Raw genomic sequence first — 21775 nt, forward strand, 5'->3', positions numbered from 1 at the left:
GGACGTGGCCGGCCACATATTGGGGCGGAGATGGACGGCGGCTCGGCGGACGTCCGGCGCGCTGCCGGCAGGAAGAAGGCGCACAATGCGGCCGGCTCTGGCGCTCGCGGCCGCCGCCCGCGCCGCCCGTTTTAATCCGGGCCACGCGCGGTTGCCTACCACCCAGGGGCCCGCGCGTACGCGCGTACCGAGCCCGATCTACTGTCAGCTCTCTCACTGGTTCATACGACGCTGGCTCTCCTTACTGTACACGTAAACAAATGGTTTTTAAGGGAATCTGGGTCAGCTGACTTGTTTGATGAGGTCTGACACGATTTACTCTCCTGCGATCATTTCTTTATTTCAACGTAACACACAAACCAAGGTCCTCACTTATTTGTAGTATATATTCAATTTTCTGACTTTCCTTGCAATTATTGCCATCAACAACTGCCTCTAACAACACAAATATTTCCAGCGGTTTTGAAACATGTCCTGCCACCCAGCATTTGATTTTAGAGTAGCGTTTTCCAGAAATCACTTTTCAAAGCGATTCTGCAGCGAACCACCTCATTTTATTTTATCACTCTACTCTACTAGTAGTTCCGTGTAGTGCGGTGCTCCAGAGGCTTATTGTCAAAAGTTTCTATATTAAAAAAAATTATGGCCTACACTCGGTATTAGCAAAGTTCGCTTGGAGAGGATTGCTGTCTTTGCTTGTGATACTTTGCTTCTTATGTCCTTGTTTCGTCCGTCACGCGCAATTTTGCCATCGCCATAGCTTTCACAGGGGATACTAACGCCTTCTGCGGATCTTGTCACTGGTAGCCTTTCAAATTTACTTTTAATTCTACTTCTGAATCCTTCCTTTAAACTCTCAATTGCTTCTTCGACATACAGTTTCGGCAGCAGAGCAGAGTGACTGCATCTCTGCCTTAAGCTCTTTTTAAGCTAAACGCCTTCTCTCTTAAGTCATCCATTCTTAGTAATCGCTCTTGATGTCCTTTACGACGCGACGAATAGTTCAACAGTAATGGAAGCACTTAGTCAATTTATTTTTCAGACACCACGTAAAGGTATAGAGAATATACTGTACCTAATGTACGAAAATATTCTGTATCGCAACTACGGTCGTAAAGTAATTTGGTCGTTTGAGACTCACACACTCCACTGAGTTACAACGTTAAACGCAATAAGTCAACGTTCGTATGTGGAGTAATATTCCTACAGTAGGCCAGTAACTGCTCGTCGAATTCTGCTTTGTCCATTACTGTGGTTTTGGAACGTGAAATAATAAACGTTGGAAGAGTGTGAAGCAATTTGAGGCTGGATTGGGATGGTGAGAGGGTAGTCGTGGCTGACTGACCTGTCTGGTGGGCGGCAGTGCCGCGCCTGGTTGTTGCTACTGGCAGGCGGACTCACCTTGCTGGTACGGAGACATGGAGGGGTCGAGCACGGCGGTGGGGCACAGCTTCATCTCCTGCATCGTGATGGGCGCCAGCGGAGTGAGCGGGCCGCCTGTCGCACACACAACACGCCGGGTGCACAACTACAGCCAGACAGGCAGCTACCGCCAGCACACAAGCGCAGCCCGAGCGCGACGCCCACGCAGTGCAAACGCCACCTGCAGCCGTCTTCCTCTTGTTCTCTTCCCGCAGCGCCTATGCCACTCATGTTCACGATCCGATTCTACTTCGATCGAGAGCTGCCGTACTTACGCCATGCTCACAACGTAGTAAGTGCCCCCTTAGCCTTTGTCAGCAAGCCCTTATAAGACGCATCTGGTGTAAGGGGGCCCCAACCTCTCATTTGTGTATACTTTTCTGGACAAACAGCTTTCGGCTTCTTTAAGATATTTGTAATCTCGTTTCATTCACACACATAGTGACCAGACCCTCATGATAAAATACCAAGGCGTTTACGGGATTTAATTAATCACCGAGAGAAAGACATCACCATTGCTTCCTTAAATGAGATTTTTTTTCAGAATAGCAGATCTGTGTGCGAAAAATTCAGTTATGTAGCGCTTTTGTAGATATGACTGGAAATTAAGTAGTAAAATAAAACTGACCCTGAGTATCTTTATGCCGTAGCTGTGGTCCGTCGAATGGCTGCCACCCGGGAGTTTTCTGCGCTCTCCACGGAAACTGGCGCCCCTGAAGCAAGCGATACTCGATGTCTATGCCACTTTCAAAGTTGAGTGGTAAGTGGCGCAAACTTACAGACGGCGCACCATTGGAGGCATCACAGCAGCAGCATAAAGATACTCATAATCAATCTAGGTTTACTTCGTAATTTCTCGTCAGACCTGACTGTTTCATACAGATCTATTAGCCTGAGGGGAAGAAAGCCCACGATGGTCCGATTAGGAAAAAATAGATTTCATTAAAGTGGCTTGGTGACTAATAAATTTCTGTAAGCGTGCTGGTTTCTGTCTCGTTGTCCATGGCCACCATAAACCTAGGTAAGGTGAGATTACACATATCTGTAAAGAGTCCAGAATGGTTTTGTAGTGAATACATTCGGTGTTTCTTTTATGGTGAGCAACCGAAGACCTGGGTGACGCAATCCGGCGTATCCTCATATACTGGCCATTCGCGTCTGGTGGGAAGGCTGTTGGGCCAGACATGACGTGAACTCGAACGCCTACGTCCTTCATTAGAGACTAATGCTTCGCTCACTTTACTGCAGCGCTTGATCACAATTTGACGCCACACTCTCAAACGTAAATGGGACGGCGTTCTTTCTCAACTGTGTTTCAATGAGTAGTCGACATCGAGATGCTCCAGCGAAAAAGGATAGTCCTTTCCAAGCAGCTACCCCGAGTACACAAGACCTGCTTGCTGGACTGTCACGTGAACTCTAAAAGCCTAGTGCCTTCCTTAACGACCGAGCCCTTTTACTTGATGAAAAATGTTCTAAATATCTCAGTAAAAAAGGAAGGACTCGTACGAGCGTCGCAGCACGCTAGGTATTTAGTGTAATGGTTGCGATTAATGTTTTCAAAAATAATGTCGCTTTGAACTGTCCAACACCTCCATGATAGGTACCACTGCCGTTCCCTTGAGAACAAACGCCACGGAAACTGCCTGCTCGGTTTTCCGAGAGCTCCGCATAACGCGTTAATCTGTTCGTGGTTCATCTCCAAGTTTAAAAAGCGGGTGCTGAGACCTTCATGTGGCTCTTAGTAGCTCCAAACAAATGCATCAGGAAAGACCTACATATTATAGCGGCAAAGACAAAGGCAATACACAGAAATGACGCATCTGTGTTTATTTTCTTGCGTACATTTCGTTGCAGTAATTCCGTACTCTCAGTCAACAACGCTGATTTACAGATACAGCCATGGCGCATTTCGTCATGCGTTATCAGCAAAAAAATTGTCTGAGGAAATAGCCATCGACTTGTTTGTATGGCATTAAGATTCCAAAATTGAAGCTAAATCAGGTAAATTCTTCAATAAATATATCAACATCTCATAAACTCTGTGATGCACTGCGTGGGCGTCGAATAAAAAATAAACAAATCAAATATAGTAAAATAATTATGCATTCCAAAAACAAAACTATTGCATCAGTCAGACAAAAAGAATGCCACCATGCTTACATGCAACATTTCTAATCATTCATTCGCATCTATACTAAGGTGCACTAAAAAGAAGTTACCACAAAGTTTACAGATAAATTTTCAAATCAGCTATAATAAACTACGTTAAACAGAATGCACGAGTAACTAAATGTATCATGTACTTAGGTAGGAATCTGAGCGATAGGCTGAACAGTCGGTCCAGTTATGTAATACCATTGCAACTTTACAGTGTTCTTGAGGAGACACAGCAGGGAATGAAAATTGTTCTCTACATACGTAAAAAAAGTATTTGAGAATAACGTTGGTCAGCGACACTCGTTTTCACCTAGGAAAGGTTACCTGTTGGTATGGAATGGCAGGTAGGCAGTTTGCGCTTACAAGGGAAAGTACGGTTTCGCCTGGCGGCCATTACGTGAGCAGCTATTATTGCAAAACTACAGAATGATCCGTTCTTTATGTGTAGTAGGACGCGTAAATGCGACATGATTTATTCTTTGACAATTACTCTATCTCTAGAGATAGGGTGGTACAAACAAAGGGCAAATATACTAAACGAACGATAAACAAGTTAGAAACCGCTGAAAGTGAATTATACTGGCCAGTAAAGACTAAGCTAAACATTTGGTTTACGTGTGCTTATTGAACTTCAAAATTCTAAATTCGTGCAGGAACACAGATCGCTGATATTACCTGTATTACTAAACAACTAACCTGCTTCATCGTGTACGGCCTCAGTAGCGAGTTGCCTATTAAACGGCTTCCAAGAGCAACAAATATTTGATAATCAATATTTCAGGGTAACTACTGACGAAATTACAAATTCAAAATGCTGCGATAGTCCATTCATCAAGGGGAATAATGTTATGTTAAAGGTTTCACGGTGAGATATTGTGTGTATACTGTTAGATAGCGTTGCTCAACCCCCTCCCCTCCCCGCAAACTACTCGGTTTTATATTCAGCCAATATTGAGAATTGCAGAACTCAGCAACTTCCAGGAAATTTTACATATAATCTCAAACTTTTACCAGAGCTTTGTCGCTGACAATTCTCACAAAATGGTGAAAGGAACAAAGTTTGTCGCTTTCCGCTGTTCACGCAGTAAAACTACAGCATCAGGCTTCTTTACTACTACCTCTGTTCGTGGCAAATTTTGAAGGTAGTATTCACATGTTCCAGTGTAGCTACCTGCAAAATTGTATCATTGTATGACGCACAATTTGGGTGATACGACGTCATACACGCTGAGATGCTTGAAAAACTAGCTTTTGCTTAAACTGGAGCGCAAGTTACCCAGACGGTACTTATCCTGTGTTCGATAATGAGAGCAATTAGCGACTTCCAACGAACGTTATAGATAATTTCAAACTTTTTTTAAACTTTGCTCGCTTAGACGCATATATTAATTCAGATTTGTGAAATAATCACAAGTATGAAGCTCTTTTATACACGGGAATTCAATGCCCTGCATAATAGGGGATTTACTGGTATAACAGAAGATATTATCAACCCACAGGACAGTGTGCTCATTTTGATGCCCGTGTTAGTCCTCTGAAGCTACTAGACGCTATTGATTGTGACTTCCCCGCATCAAATGACGCCGCGCATCTAAATGGGAACTTGGTGAGGTGTGCAAGTAGAATACCTTACCTAAACCGTCTGTTGTCACATGCGCGTTGGCGAAAAATAGCAAACAAGATCTGCTCTTACGACAAATAGTAAGATACCAAGTTTTCTCGATGCGCCTGAATATCGGGCGACAGTAATTACCCTATTTTAATGGATGTTGTTTCCGTTTGGGTGATGTTCAAACAGAAAGTGCATCAACGAATATTGTTCACAGAATCTGACGGAGATACCTATGTCAGGATGCTAAGAGTTAACGAGGTGGCCATCAAAGCTGGGGCATAAGTTTGAATAAGGTAAATACGTGGAAGGGAATCGACCGTCTCGTTTTCAAAGGGAGCACCACGCTATTCGTCTCAATCGAATTAGGGAAAGTTCTGAAACCAAAGCCTGAGTGGACCGGTGGGGATGCAATCCTGTCTCGTCGACGTCTGAGTCAAGTGCGTTAACCACTTGCTGTCCGTCGTTGTAATATCTGAGGCAAATAGGAATACCCAACCAGTGTGGACAGCTGAAAATCTACCTTCCGATGGTGAGGTGCTGAGAGAGTTTTGGAAGTCTCAGTCAGGGCAAACTGACATCGTTAATTAGTTATGACGACCTCACCCCAAGCCGTCCGTGGACCGTGCACAGGTGAGGTAGTTTCAGTACCAGCAGCTCACTGGCCCCTGCTGAGACCTGACGGAGCAGGCTGGACGCCCGGACGTGTACTCACCGAGCGGGGAGGGCGTGTAGACGGGCGCCTGCTGCGTCATGGAGGCGATGCCGTCGTACAGGTCGGCCGCCGAGGCGGACGACGTCGCGACAGCCGCCGCCGCCGCCGCGGCCGCCGCCGCAGCCGCCGCGGCGAAGCCCTGGCTGCCCTGGCCGCCCCCCGCGCCGCCACCGCCGCCTCCGCCGCCCCCACCGTCGTAGTAGGGCGACCCCGCGCTGCTGCCCAGTTCCGACAGCAGCTTGTGCTCGTCCTTGATGCTCCACTTGCCCGGCCACAACTGCGGAGGGTCAGACGGTCACGCGCTGTCCGCTCGCACACGAGAAAGACTATACGGCCGCACTGCGCGTCCGCTAAGCGGTGCAGCACAAGCCACCGTATTCACTAACAAGTATCCTCGAAGGTAAAATCTTCCGCGTGATCGAGCCTCGTCATATTGCCCTTCAACTCCTTCTTCAGATTCGGCCCCTCGACATCTCCGCTGGGACCTTCCTCAGGGGTCTTCTAGCGACCAAACAATTAGCCACCCACGAACACGAGATCCACTATGTGCTTCTAACCACCTGGAAGATTTTACCTTCAACGGCAGTTGCCATTAAAACCTGCAGATTTACATCAAGTACACTCTCCAATATGCAATATTTCCTCAAAGAATTATTCGCGAACCAGAACCAACAAGTCACCCTGGACGAGAAGTATTCACAAGAGTCATTACTAGCGTTGGCTGTTACTCGCTAAAGCTATCAGAACCGGATGCTGACTTAAGGTACACTAAGTGTATGTCACATAATGTGGACATAAAGATATTTCACACATTAGTTACGTAAGTCGAGGAATATTTAGTGCATAATTAACAGTCGTAACTTTGAATATCTAGATGGCCGCAGTGGTCTCGCGGTTAAGGCGCTCAGTCCGGAACCGTGTGACTGCTACGGTCGCAGGTTCGAATCCTGCCTCGCGCATGGATGTGTGTGATGTCCTTAGGTTAGTTAGGTTTAAGTAGTTCTAAGTTCTAGGGGACTGATGACCACAGATGTTAAGTCCCATAGTGCTCAGAGCCATTTGAACCATTTTTGAATATCTGCTCTTTCGTTGACGACAAAGTCATACCGTATTTAAGAAACGACAAGTGTTTCACCAATTTACTGTAAGAATACCGTGTTCAAATTCTTCCCGCAATGTACTTCGTCAAACTAGCCATTTTCAGATGGTTCTTTATGTGACTTAGCGCGAACCATAGTCTATACACGTACCATCTGACACAGCCCGTGGACCACGGCTAAAGATCATTTAAAGGAGTACATGATTCGCCCTCGCTGGCAGCCTTGCGTAAAACGTTCTATCGCAAATATCTTAAGTACTGTCGAATTCGAGAAAGTAGGAAAGATCTCTTTTGAAATTCGACAGCTCTTGAAAAGAGACTTTCAAAATTAGCCTAACAGGTTTATCCAGTCTATCCCTCTTTACGCGATTTTTGTACTCCATATGCTTTATGTCACCGACCAATATTTTCGTGTCGTTTCTCCGGATTACATTTGCGCAAAGATCCACAGCAATACTGATGAGGCACTCCGCTTTTAACGGGCTTCCTGATACCATTAAATACGGAACATCTCATTACAAAGTTGTCTGAGTATCTCAGCATACTGCTTTATTCCTATCAATAACACAGCAAACAATTGGCCCTTTCATGTACAACTTGTTGCCGAACAAGGGCCTTCGTCAAACTGAATCATTTATGAAACAAGAGATTAAGTGATTAATTGTTCACAAATTAGCTATCAGACACAGCGGGTAGCTCTGTAAAACTGGTCGATGAACAATGTTAGAAAAAGCCGGATGTCTTTGACAAAACATTTGTATTTTCTGTCACGTAGACGTTCACGTTATATGATTGTAAGACACATACAACGTTGTGTTTTTATTTTATTTCAAGATATATGCTGACCTACTTCAACTGAGTATACGGTGTGCTGGAATCTTACACACCGTTACATGTTGACCTTCTCACACTTCTGTATGGATAACGAAACACTAGCAACAGAAGGATGTGACGTATCTTCGTGTGAGGTTGCTCGAAAATGAAATAAATGTTTGTTTCAAACGGAAACGGAACTCGATAGAAAAAAATGACCTATTTTTAAAAATTTAACGCGGCTATGGGGTACCGCATAAAATTACTATTGTGACATATTCGTGAAACATCCAGCAGCGAACTTTCGAAGTTGCAAAAGGGTAACGAAAACATTACTGTCGACAGTGAGAATGGCACCACAATATAATTCCGTATTTTGGCTACGCTGACATATACACAAAAGCGATAATGAGTACTACCGTGATAAAGTAATACCGACGAGATTACCTAGAACATGTAACGAAAGAAACCTGCTGCCTCAATCAGAGCCGTGGCGTTACGTATATGTTAGTGAAAATTACGGAAAAGAAACATTAGAAGAAAGAAGATGTTGCCTCTCGTGGAATTCTCCAGAGTAAATGTAGAAGGCAATTGGCGTCTACATATTTTAAGACATAATTTACTGACTGTAGCATTTACGTCTCGCAATAAATAAAGGGAGAAATGATGCAGGCGCTGTTGAGTTCTTGGGTACGGAGCACTGTCTTCTTATAAATGCGGGACGTGCAAGTGGTGCTGACGTCAAGACACACAAGCAGAATTCCCTATCAATATGACGTACTCGTCTGATGGCTGAATAACTATAAAAGCACTTACAACGAACTGTTTTACTTGATTTTATTCCAATTAAAGTGATGAACACTCGGGAACTTTTTTGGTATTGCATCTAGGAATAATAGTTGAGAGCTGCAACCAAGAAATTGAGAAAATGTGAGTATGACGAGGGATGAAGCGCCAAGCGAACATATAATGCAGACTGTACAGTAGAGGAGGTGGTGTTCCGCCTCTGCAGCAAGTGTTTGCGCGGCCAGAGAGTCGCACGGCGCTCCCACCGTACCCGTGCCAGCGGCTGCACACTTTTTGGCGAGAAGCGCTGCATCCCGCGGCAGCGGCAGACGGAGAGAGTTACACCGGCAAACAATCGATTTCGCTTCTCGGCGCACGAAAAGAAGAGAAAAGCAAAGAAATAAGAAAAACCGTCCACCAGTCACGTCGCAGTCCTTGCTTGCGTAACACCTGACGGCTCAGATCAAGTCTCTCTCCTGGCTGTGTCCCGCTGTCTTCTCGGTTTTCAACAGTTTTCCCTGGCCGCTTCCAAATTCGTCGCGTTTTACTGAATCAAATTTAAAAAGAGTTTTTACTTGCAATGATATTGTGAAATTAATGTTTGGCTCAGTGTAAACCTTCGTACTTGCTTCAGCGACACCACTTACGACCAGTTGAAGCTTTTTTATAATATCGGTCCTTTACAAACACGTTTGCAATTTTTAGCGCAATAAAATCAATAAATTGCATAGAGGAATCGATGCTAGAACGTCTGGAGCCCTTTTCACAATTCATAATGAACTTGCGTAATCAGTAATCCCGCTCACTTCTGCACTCGCGAGCGCCTGTGTGTGTGTGTGTGTGTGTGTGTGTGTGTGTGGTGCAGCTGCACTGCATATAAATTTATACATTTTTGCTCCTTGCGCTGCTAGTTTTCCATCTGTCTGAAATGGAATGGAACATAATGCAGAAACACGAAAACACGCCACAACAGTGTTTGACAGCAACGAGCATTGTTCCTACACCCGTCTGCTTTAGCAAAGAGTAAAAAAATTAATAAGTAATTTATTTTTAGTGGATCAGAATCACCGTCGATGTTTTGAGAGTTACGACAAAACGCGGCTAATGACAATCAATAAAACGAAACTAGCAATGTGATTAGTCGAATTTTACGTTATCACTGAAGAGTATCATGACACAAAATTTAACTAATCCTGAGTTAGCTGCTATAATTATGTATTACGATGCTACTTTCGCCTTTGTCATACTGGCTAAAATGTTTCTCACTCGAACGTCACTATGTCGTGCTGTGAAAGACGGCGAAGAGTTTGCTCGGCAGGCGACGCTGCCACGACCAAGGGACAAAGCCTGCTGGCCGCCGCCTTGCTGACAGCGCACAGCGCACGCCGTGTACTCACGTTGGAGTAGAGCTGCTCTCCGTTGTAGTGCGTCCTCTGCCTCTTGATGTCGTCATCTGGGTGTCCGTTGAGGTCGCGGTTCTCGTCTGAAACAAGGAAACGCCGTCAGTCTTTACCGGCACACACTTTGTGACCCGTGACAAAAAGTACAGCACAAATTGTCCCCTCCTAGTACGTGTTACCGGACGGGATAGCGTGTGCAATCCCCAATACACAGTATCTGTAGTGCGTAAGAGCTATTTACTGACTGGGATCATAGCGCCCAGGTGGAAGTTCATCATTGACACCTTAAATCACTTCAGAATGGTACCTTCTTGGACACTGGTGGTCCACATTAAACCACTTCAGAAAATGGTTCCTTCTTGGACACTGGGGAGCCACTGAAGCTGAGCTCAGGCCTTACTAACGTCGTTGACTGCAGTGGACGTGCAAGCCTAGCAGTGAGATGACAGACCTTTAGTTTGAAGGTAAGCAGCCTCAAATTCTTATTTGCTCCTTTCTCTTACACACGCTGTTTCTCAGTACATGCGTTTTGGAGAGTTACTCATCCTGAGTGTAGCCTTTTATTTCATTTATAGGAGAGGATTTCGTTGATGTCAGCCCATTGTCACTTCACTCTAACCTAAGGCGAATGGAAATGTTGTGTGTGCCATCTCTACGAGAATCATGTAAGGTTTTTTCTTCATATTTTCGCAGTTATACACATGTTCCGTACATAATCTGCAATTCTTTTTTGTAAGTGTTGCCGCTAACTAGCCACTGACATATTCTTTAATAGCATAATGGCATACAATTAAATAAGAATGAACACACTAGTCTTTAACGCTACTAATGTCGCCACTGATACACTTAAATTTACTATCTTTTTAACAACACGTCACGAGTTTTAATTAAAAACTATTAAAACAATTACTTGTCGAGGATATATCATTTTAGGCTGCGTTTGAAATTTTCTTTGGTACGTGTCAGATATTTTATGTTATCCTTCAAATGATGAAACATTTTCGTGGCTGAATATTCAAGACTTTCTCACTCGCTGACAACTTAAATAATAACTAACAAAAGTCACGTTTTCTTCTAATGTTATAGCTGTGGACGTCGCTAGTCTTCTCAAACTGTGACGAATTAGTTAAGAAAAATTTCATTATCGAATTCATATGTTGTGAAGGAGAGGTTGTAATTAGGAAGTCCTTGAAGGACGTCTTCAGTGCGAAGGTATGTTATTCTCGTTGCTCGCTTTTGTGGAATGAATGTCTCAAATGTGGATTGTATTTCGAGGTGTTTGCATGGACTAACAGCTTCTTGTCTAGTCCGCTGTCGGTAACCGCCTAAAATCCAGCCGGCCGGAGTGGCCGAAGGGTTCTAGGCGCTACAGGCTCGAGCCGCGCGACCGCTATGGTCGCAGGTTCGAATCCTGCCTCGGCCATGGATGTGTGTGTTGTTCTTAGGTTAGTTAGGTTTCAGTAGTTCTAAGTTCTAGGGGACTGATGACCTCAGCAGTTAAGTCCCATAGTGCTCAGAGCCATTTGAACCTACAATCCACACTCAGGCTCACAGGTGTCCGAGACCAAACAGTGTTAATCTAAGTCGATCCGCATACGACCACGAACCCTATCTCACCAGTCGGCATGTTTCTAGAACGTCATTTTATTGCCTATGAATCAGTGTTCACTAGATTTTTTATCAATCTTTCTAACAAAAAAAAGTGTTTATATAGAAACACGGCTGAGTGTCTTACATTCTCTAAGCAAAGGACGGTTTATATCACATAACTTGTCGTTCTCTCGAATTATTCCACCTTCAGATGTGAAATATGCCGACTAGAATAGCTGTTACCAGTATCATCCGCTGTGCGTCGGTTTCTTTAATTGTGTTCCGGTAATGTGGCGGCCTTTGAAGACAATCGGGGGGCTGGAGGCTGCGCCAACGACGTCGCAGAAGCGGTCGTGACTCAACAGCGGCTAGGCGGCAGGGCGCTGCCGCTGCCGGGGGGGGGGGGGGGGGGGGGGGGGGGAAGCAGGGGAACCCCCGGCCTAATGGAGCCGTGCTGCGCTCTCGCGGGAGCATTGTGCGCTGTTTCACAACATGTGTTGCGCCGCCCTGATAGATTAAGTGTCCCAACTTGGCCCGCTCCGCCGCTGCGGCGTCCACTTATGCTAACACGTTGGCGCGGCGCAGCTTAACTGCACTTCCTGCAGGGGCACAAGCGCGGGCGCGTACGTTTTGTGTGTGTGTGAGAGAGAGAGAGAGAGACAGAGAGAGGAGTAGAGCCAGAGCAGTCTCAGAGGTGTGGACAGCCGCCTGCGCCAGACCGCGTCGTCATCCCAGCGCAGAGGCGCTAAAGTACTGGAGGTGTTTCCGCGCCCTTCCGTTTTGAAGTCACTTTTCCTTCAGTCATCTTTTCAGCCGGAGTATCCTGGTGACGTTAAGTGCTACAGACTACTTGCTACAGCAACCTTAGGCTCTCCTATGTTCGACCATTGTTTCTCCCCTACCGCGGACACTCTTAACTGTTCTTGCGTGCAGTACTGCAAAAGGGGACAGGCCCTTCTGGCCCCTCCACTACTGTTGGAAGGCCCCTTCAAGTCCTTCCCCTTTATCTGCTTTTTCTCTTTTTGTATTCAACTGCAAATATGTTATAATTTACATGTTGTCATCTTATTTCCGTTGTGGAATAGTTGGCAGGAATCGGTTATTAAGTTCACAGTACCTGCATGTCTGAGGAATTTCATCGGTGAGGATGGGTTTCTTTTCTTAATACTAAGTTTCGCCCACTGTGAGCTTCTATGTTAAGATCCAACTCTTAATTTTCTCATTATGGAAATAAATCTGTTTGTTACAGCTTAGCACATTGTTTTCTAAGTTCGTGATTATAACTCAACTTCCTTTCCCAGCTCACATATTTTGGAGGGGTTGTCACATAATTTCGTTAGCAATTGTGTTTGTGAGAAATTTGCCACCTCATATGCTGATATGCACGAGAATCAAAATAAGTTAACATTCGGTTACCTTTGCGCCACAGTATCAACGCGTATCCTCTTGATAATAGTGGATATCAAAATTGCTTCCTTTTGATACTGACAAATGCAAATCAGTCAGCCCTACGTAAAACTCACCACAAGCTAATTTGCACCTTTACATTAATATAATGCTGTCTTCATCCTGGAGCATGATTCGAACAGCGCAGTGCGTTACCACGCACGCTCCTGTAGCAGGTACCGCCATCTTCCTCCGACGTTTGAACTGACACACCCAGCCGGTTATGGAGAGCCCTAGAGTCTTAAGGTGGACACCGAACCACAGTGAATTCTGTACATATGAAAAGTACTGTCAGCGATGAAAGAAGTAAAAACTGACAGAAAAAATAATTGGAGCGACGAGGGACTGAAGCCATGATCGTCGCGGTTGTAGTCTAACACTTACCCACTCTTTGATATTTTGTTTCTTTTTCGTAGAAACGGCTTCAGATTTTTCTTACGTTTCTTCCGCAAGTTTTGTTCAGAGCTCCCCCAAGTACCTTCCTCCAAAAAAATACATCGATCTCCTTTCAGATATTTTGCACGATGCAGGTCAGATGTAAAGTGAAAACAGATCTAGACAGATCACTGAGAAGAACGGTAAAATTTCCCTTGACTGTTTGTTACTGTCCACCAGTACTTGAGCGCACAGCTATAGAAAGATTGATACTGTTTAACAGGAAAGGAGATACCTGAACGTATTTCTCACATAACAAATACTCGCTACACGAGAATGATAATACTTCAGCGACTTGGACATTGAACTTATTGGAAGGGAGTAGCGAAGACAGGCTAGTCACTATATAATGGGAAATTATAGATGGACATGTCAGTGACACTGAAAGGCTGAGTCATACCCGGAGGCATGCTCAGGTAGCCTGACGATTAAGGGGACTGCTAGCGATGACCTGTATATACAGATCACAGATTGGCCTAAAAATGTCATTTGTTACTACAAGGTCTCACACATATTATGAAATTTTTAAACTGAGTGGTGAAATTGTGTTATCAAGTTTACAGCACTATCTTTATTACTTTTAATATCGAGTCTCATTCCTATTACTTGATCAATCGTTGTTTGTGTATTTCAGGATCTCAGCTGCCATTGAGGGGTTCACAAAGGAGTAACGTGTTATCGTTGTGAAAACCCATTACAGAACCGGCAACTGCTATGCAGAGACTGTTCGTAGACTTCGCTGAATCTTAGGACATAATAATGTTCCTACACCATCAACAGTTGTACGGTAGATGAGGAACTTCGAGGAAACCGGGTCCATTGTAACCATAAAATCGGAGGACGAATCCGTAAGGTATGGTGCAGGATAGTGTGTCACAAGTCGCTTCAACGTCATTCTCAAAAGCTGGGAATCACGGCGGCCTCCCTGGAAACAATTTTGAAAAAGGATCTTGATAGACACCCATACAAGGTTCAGCTGACGCAATATTTTAAACCCACAGATCGTTTCAAACGGAGAAATTTCACCGAGTGTATTCTCACAAAACAAGAAAAGGATAACGATTTTGCGAAAAGAAAAATCTTCAGTGACGAAGAACATTTTCATCTGTTTGGGTTCGTTAACGGACAAAACAGCAGTATTTGGGGTCAAGAAAACCCTGGGATGATCCAAGAGAACCACATGCATGCACTGCAAACCACAGTTCGGTGCGGTGTATGGACACGTGATGTGATCGGCACTTTCTTTTTTGAAGTTTTCGACGGTAATGCTGCGCTGTTAACGGTGAGCCTTATCGTGAAATGGTCAGAAAGAACTTCTAGCCATCTCTGGCTGAAGCGGATACAGCCAATATGTCGTTCCAGCAGCACCGGGCTAGTGTCACACGTTCTGCGAGACAATAACCCTACACCATGAAAAAAATCACTCAGTCTGTGATCTCAGTTCGTGGCGACTTGGACGAATGGCCTCCCAGATCTTGTGACCTTATTCCAGGTGACTTCTTTCTGTGGAGTTTTGTGAAGTCCAAGGTCTACGGAAAACAAGTCACAAACAGTTCGCAAAATTAAGGTAGAAATTCAACGTATCATCAACGATACCAACAGAGATGTTTGTGAAAGAGTCTTCACGAACTTCATAGACCGAGTAACTGCCTGCCGAGAGAATGGAGGTGGACATATGCCTGATGTAATTTTCCGCACTTAAATGGGAGTGTATGTGCATGAAAATAAAAGAAAGTTTTTTTTTATTTTGATGGTTTTTGACGTAATTATTGCATTTTTTAAAACTGCGTAATATCGGAAAGACCTTAAGCATATTCGTTTCGAATATGTCTCTTCCAGATAAGACTACCTGTTAAACAGCCAAAATTTTACGAGTTGGCTACATATTCCACTATGATGCCATCCCAGATAACATAATAAAAAAACGGCTCTCTTGAGACGCACAGGAGACAGTGGAGGGCAGCAAAAATATTAGGGATGAAGAAGGGCTGCCCGGCAGTGCAGACAGTGGCGGCCCGGGCGAGGCCGCGGCAGATGAGGTTTGCGATGGACACGGCCGGCTTTCCGCGACCTACTTTGCGGCGTAATCCGGCGCTGCTATCGGCGTCGCCCAGGGTGGCGGCGCTCGAGCCGGCGTCGGCGTCGGCGTCGCGCCCACCCCCGGCTTATCGTCGTTTAATTAGAGAAGGTCACCCGGATGGACATCGGGCTGCGTCCTCGTTAATACTAAGATAATTAAAGCCGCGGCCCCGTCCGTGTGTCCGTGCGGCGGACAGCGGGCGAGCGCACACGTGTGTGGGTGTCTCGACAAAACGACGAGACAAAGCGGGTGTTTTGCGGGGGTGTCCGGCCGGACACATCGCGGCGCCCAATCCCGGCCTCAATAGATTGCAATGCGTCCCAGCGGACGGCGATCCAATTAAAATAATGCGCCGAACAAGTGTGGGGAGCGCCACACACAATGCGCGCGCCCCTGCCCCCGCCGCCGCCGCCGCCGCCGCCGCCGCCAGCCCGCCCCTCGCCACTCCCGCCCCCGCCTCCCACACGTTTCAATTGACCAGCGCTGCCGCCCCACTCGCCCGCCCCCCGCCTGCAAAATTGTGATTAGATTGTTGGCGGCCGCGCCGGCTGCGATGCCGGCTGGCTGCCTGCCGGCCCGGCTGGCGCGAGGGAGAAACCCCGGTCCCCGAGCGGCGCGGAATTGGATTACGGGTGTTGAGCTAGTGTTATATGCGACGATGATGATGATCGAGTGGGATTTTATAGTGGGAAGGGGGGCGTTTCTGAAAAACAGGGAGGGGGGCGGCCGCTGCTCGCGTGTCACACGGGGTTATTAGATGGAATCGAGCTGGCGCTGCAAAGGGTGCCTGGCTGCCTCCTCTGGAGCGGAGGTGCCGAGGCGACCGGTGACAGCACACCGTGCTGCCCTGCTCCAGCAGAGTAGTAAGTGTGCCAGGCGGGAGTAATCGCACTACTGCTCAGGAGGCCGCACTCAGTCGGCCTACACGGTGTCCCTTCTCCATTAGTCTTGACGTTGCGCGTGTGTGTGTGTGCGTGCTTGTGTGTGTGTGTGTGGGGAAGGGGCGGGGCGTGGTCAGAGGTAAGACTAGCCCCTTCTTCCTTGCCGGCTGTTTGGAATTAACGCTCCCTGAGGGCTCGACTACGTATTAATTACCACTTCGCGCAAGTACAAAGAGCTCTGTTAACGGTGCTTCGGCTCTGTGTGGGACTGTCAACGGGATGAGGCGTGTCCAACGTAACACAACAGCTCTCCAGGAATTGTTACATAGGGCAGAGCGTTAATATCATGAAGAGACGGCTGTGTAGCTGCAGTGTATCACAAGAGAAACGCGATGGCATCGCTCCTCCTAATGGTACGTATTAATGATTTGGTGGTTATTATTATATGTAACCTCTGTCGATCAGGCATATCAAGTCCAAGACGATGTAAGGTTAGGGTTAATCGTCCAGCTGAGAAAGACTTCATTGTAGACGGAACGGAGGGAAATAGGGCGTGACCTTTTGTAATGAACCATACCGCCATTTCCTCGAAGCGGTTTAGCGAGGCCGCATTTGAGCCACCGTCCTTCCAAATGGAAGTCTAGTGCACACTGATCGTCACAACGTCAATGTCGCAAACTATGTTTGCGGAAGTGAGGGACAGGAATTGGAGCACAGTGACCTTTTAAAGAAACAATCCCTGTATGACACGGAAAAATATGTCAATCAAAGCTCCTCAAGTTTACCCCAAAAATTTATCGTCTTATGAAGAGCACTATGCGACTTAACTTCTGAGGTCATCAGTCGCCTAGAACTTAGAACTACTTAAACATAACTAGCCTAAGGACATCACACACATCCATGCCCGAGGCAGGTTTCGAACCTGCGACCGTAGCGATCGCTCGGCTCCTGACTGTAGTGCCTAGAACCGCACGGCCACTCCGGCCTGTTTATGAAGAGTGTTGGGGTGTGAAATACCATGAAGATGTTGATCTGGTTGCGGGTAGGTAAAAGAGAACGCCACTTTTCATTGGAATACGAACGAGAATGGCGCTACTCTACGATAGACAGTGGTTACAAAGGCCTCGTACAACCAATGCTGAAATATCAACAGTTCATGTAGAACACTTAACAAGGTGCATTAATGGTAGAATCAAGCGTATCGTATAAAATGCGCCACGGAAAAGCCAAATCATACAACTGTTAAAAAATTTAAAGTAAGAGATTTTGGCAGAAACACGCTAGGTATTAGAGAAAATCTATTTTTAGAACCAGCTTTCTGTGATGACTTTACGAATGATCTGCAGCTGCCTACGTATTGCACCCAAAGACATTGCGGAGGTAGAATGAGCTCAACTGCGTCTCGTACTGAAGTACCCCAGCAATCGTCGTTGCCGAGTTCTTTCGGTACGTAGCCAGATTGTCAAATGGACTCGGATTCGATAGCATAGGATGTCAAACACCTGTCTCTTCCCTCTATGTACTGCAACTTCGTTTCAATACACTTATTGCATTAAATTTTTTTCTTTGATATTCGCATTGTATGAATTATATTCTCATAAACTAGGTAGAAACAAATTATAAAGAACAACTTTAACAACTGTGAAGTATTCAGTTCTCTGTAGCCTTAGAGAAATCTTTATATATTATCTTTTATACATCTTTTTTTTAAGCATTAACAGTTGTATACCAATAAGATTGCAACAATAAGGAGTCTTTGCTGTTCGATTTACAAGCATTACATTTCAAGGCGGTGAATTACTCTGTACTGTTAATGAAATAGATAAATAAATGTCTGGCCATTTAGGGCGAATGGCGAGGCGACTCCTTTCGAAAGGACAAGGTCCGTTTCCTATACCGCGTGTGTCTGCAAGTCCCTGCTCCGTCTCCAATGCCCTCCTCGTCGATGGATGTAAAACACTAACCTTGTTTCCTTCTTAAATGTAACCGCAATGAGACGTCTAGATCGCGCTTTCTTTATGCACAGCAACTGTAAATCACGCGTCGTCACATTGGAGAAGACGCAAATAATCAGTACAGAACGTATCACATTTCGTGCACACTCGCACTATGTTTGTGTCAACTACCTCTACAACGTACTTTCAATGGAAGCTTACTCTGAATTCGTTATTTTTTCTTCTTATCTAACGAGAATATGTCGAAACGAAAACTGTCTTTGATGGCAGATTTGCCTTTTTCATTTCAATTTTGATGACGATCGTAACGATCGGAAGAGGTATTTCAAATGAATAAAACAAATTTGCGATCGAAGACTTTTTTTCTTTCCACGTATTCTGAAACACTGGACCGCTGTTTCCTTTATAATGACCATATCACCCACATCAAGAAATTTGTCGGAATGTTCAATTTACACTTAACGTGCGATCTCGTCGATTCCTTTGTCAAATAACTGCACCACGATCGCCCATCTCTCTAAAGACTTCGTGTCTTTTACGTTCAAAACACTAGTTTTTTTTCCTCCATGTCCTTTATCCGAATGAAAGTGAAGGAACCGTTAATTTATGATACAAGCTGTTGCGCGCCTCTGTTTCTTGCATTGTGCACATGTCGCGCAAGCATCAAACTAACTAGTACAGTCAGTATTTCGTTTTTAACTGCTTGTGGAGTGCCTGGGGAATATCGCGTCTTACGCAGGCGACGTAGGACTACAAAGCCAGAAGCGACGGCTGCCTTCGTCGTGTCCTGGATCACGGAAGCGGCCGAGATCCGCTGGAGCGGAAACCGTGGGAATCCAGGCGTCACTCACAGGAGAAACAGACGTTCCTTGCGTTAGCGATGCTTCTTGCGGCGCGATCAAAATACATTCTGTTTCACAGCACATCCGAACCGAGAACAGAGCCATCGTACGCCTGAGTCTGACAGTACATAGAATTCATTCATGTGATCCCCTCATACTCAATTGTAGTCACGAAATGGAAGTAGAGGAATGGGATTGACAGCAAGTGCCGCATTTGCTTTGGGATCGCTGAGCACCTGTGGAAGTACAGCAGCAGATACAGCAATCGTCTGGCCTGGAGCCGGGTAGCCCATCTAAGCAAGAGATGTCACTTTTTTTCCCTGCGAATTTTTCAACACATAGAAGCAATCTTCGAAACTGGCCCAGGTAGGTCACCTACGCGGCACCCACTGATCAGCCAGCCGGCCTACCATCGACATATACCAGTCCAGGCGACAGTAGCACCAACTGGCGAGGACTGACTGCTGGTCAGATATACGCACGGTGCCTATAGTATCAGAGCGCTGGCCGTCCGTGTGTACAATGAGGAAGGCGCGCGATGTATCTCAGTTTGACCGAGGGTAGATTGTGATGGCCCGGAGGTTTGGCACGAGCATTTCGGAAACTACACGGCTTACCGGGTGTTCGACGAGTGCTGTGGTGAGTGTCTTCAACACGTGCCGAAAGCAAGGTGAAACCACGTCCAGACGTCGTGGGGTTGGACGACCACTCGTCATTACAGACGACGGACGTTGCAGGCTGGGCAGACTGGTAATACAGGCCAGACGGCGATCTCTGGCGGAGCTAACATCTGACTTTAATGCTGAGCGGAGTGCAGGTGTGTCTGAACGCACAGTGCACCTAAAACTACCAACGGTGTGTCTCCGCAGACGATGATCCATGCATGTGCCAATGTTAACACTAAGACATCGGCAGTCACGACTAAAATGGGCGAGGGATTATCGCCACTGGACGTAGGCGCAATGGCTGAGCGTTTCATGGTCTGACGAATTGCATCATGCTGAAGAGAGGCCGTGAATCCGTCGTCATCCAGGGGAAGATCTCCTTGAAACTTGTACTGCGTGACGAAGACAACCTGGCAGCGGCTGCTTTGGGGAACATTCAAGTGGGCACCCTTGTGTCCAGTGGAGCTCGTGCAAGTATAGTACACTGCCACCTGCGAAGGTCTCGCTGTATGGTGCTGCAACATGCAATGTGTGGTTTTCAGCTGTCCCAGGTGGCCTTGCGGTTCTAGGCGCTACAGTCGGGAACCGCGCAACCGCTACGGTCGCAGGTTCGAATCCTGCCTCGGGCATGGGTGTGTAATGTCCCTTGGTTAGTTAGGTTTAAGTAGTTCTAAGTTCTAGGGGACTGACGACCTCAGAAGTTAAGTCCCATAGAACTCAGAGCCATTTGAACCATTTTTCTCGATTTTATGAGCAATAGAAAGGGCGGAAAATTATGTTTATGTTGATCTCTATTCCAATTTTCCGTATAGGTTCCGCAACACACGGAACCGAGGTGACGCAAAACTTTTTTTTTTTTAATCTGTCTATTTACAGACGCCGGCGCCTTTAACTTTAGCGCTCTTTAGTCTCATTGGATAACGTTTCCGGATATTGGTTTCTATTCAAAATATTATGTATTCACTGCCCTCCACCGGTCCTAGAAATTTGTTATGTGAATTCCCGAGTGACCTGTAAGCGGCTGCGAGAAGACAGTGGACGGCAGCATTTTAACGATGAACAGGGCGGCGCGAGTCACCGGCGAAAAATGGGAGGCTTTTGGAATGTGTGAGAACCTACTTGAAGCTACATCCTTCTGAACCTGCTTAGTGTGTTCGTCTCTTGGTCTCCCTCTACGAGTTTTACCCTCCACGCTGCCCTCCAGTACTAACTTGGTGACCCCTTGGTGCCTCAGTACTACTTGTTCTACCAACCGGTCCCTTCTTCTGGTCAAGTGTGCCATAAACTCCTCTTCTCCCCAATTCTATTCAATACCTCCTCATTATTTATGTGATCTACCCATAGAATCTTCTTCTGTAACACCACATTTCGAAAGCTTCTATTCTCTTCTTGTCCAAACTATTTATCGTCCACGTTTCACTTCCATACGTGGCTACACTCCATACCAATACATTCAGAAACTACTTCCTGACACCTAACTCTATACTTGATGTTAACAAATTTCTCTTCTTCAGAAACGCTTTACTTGCTACTGCCAGTCTACATTTTATATCCTGTCTTCTTCGACCATCATTACTTATTTTGCTCCACAAATACCAAAACTCCTTTACTTCTCCAAGTGTTTCATTTCCTAATCTAAATCACTCACCATCACCAGACTTAATTCGACTACATTCCATGATCCTCGTTTTGCTTTTGTTAATGTTTATCTTATATCCTCCTTTCAAGACACTGTCCATTCTGTTCAACTGCTCTTCCAAGTTCTTTGCTGTCTCTGACAGAATTACAATGTCATCGGCGAACCTCAAATGTTTATTTCTTCTCCATGGCTTGTAACACCTACTCCGAACTTTTCTTTTGTTTCCTTTATTGCTTGC

At 45.8% G+C, this 21775-nt stretch overlaps 1 protein-coding gene across 4 annotated transcripts in view; it reads right to left on the reverse strand.

Annotated features, from left to right (window-relative positions):
* Positions 1-21775, reverse strand: part of LOC126284624 (paired box protein Pax-5) — a 229279-nt gene that overhangs the window by 12757 nt on the left and 194747 nt on the right. For 3 of the 4 annotated variants that reach the window (XM_049983697.1, XM_049983706.1, XM_049983713.1), the window contains exons 5-7: positions 10002-10087; positions 5907-6183; positions 1402-1497 (exon numbers count right to left, since the gene is read on the reverse strand). In XM_049983697.1, coding sequence (XP_049839654.1) covers positions 1402-1497; positions 5907-6183; positions 10002-10087 — 459 coding nt within the window. The remainder of the gene's footprint in view (positions 1-1401; positions 1498-5906; positions 6184-10001; positions 10088-21775) is intronic. The other variant, XM_049983721.1, reaches the window with a different exon arrangement.

This window comes from Schistocerca gregaria, chromosome 1, assembly GCF_023897955.1.
Source record: "Schistocerca gregaria isolate iqSchGreg1 chromosome 1, iqSchGreg1.2, whole genome shotgun sequence".
Lineage (NCBI taxonomy): Eukaryota > Metazoa > Arthropoda > Insecta > Orthoptera > Acrididae > Schistocerca > Schistocerca gregaria.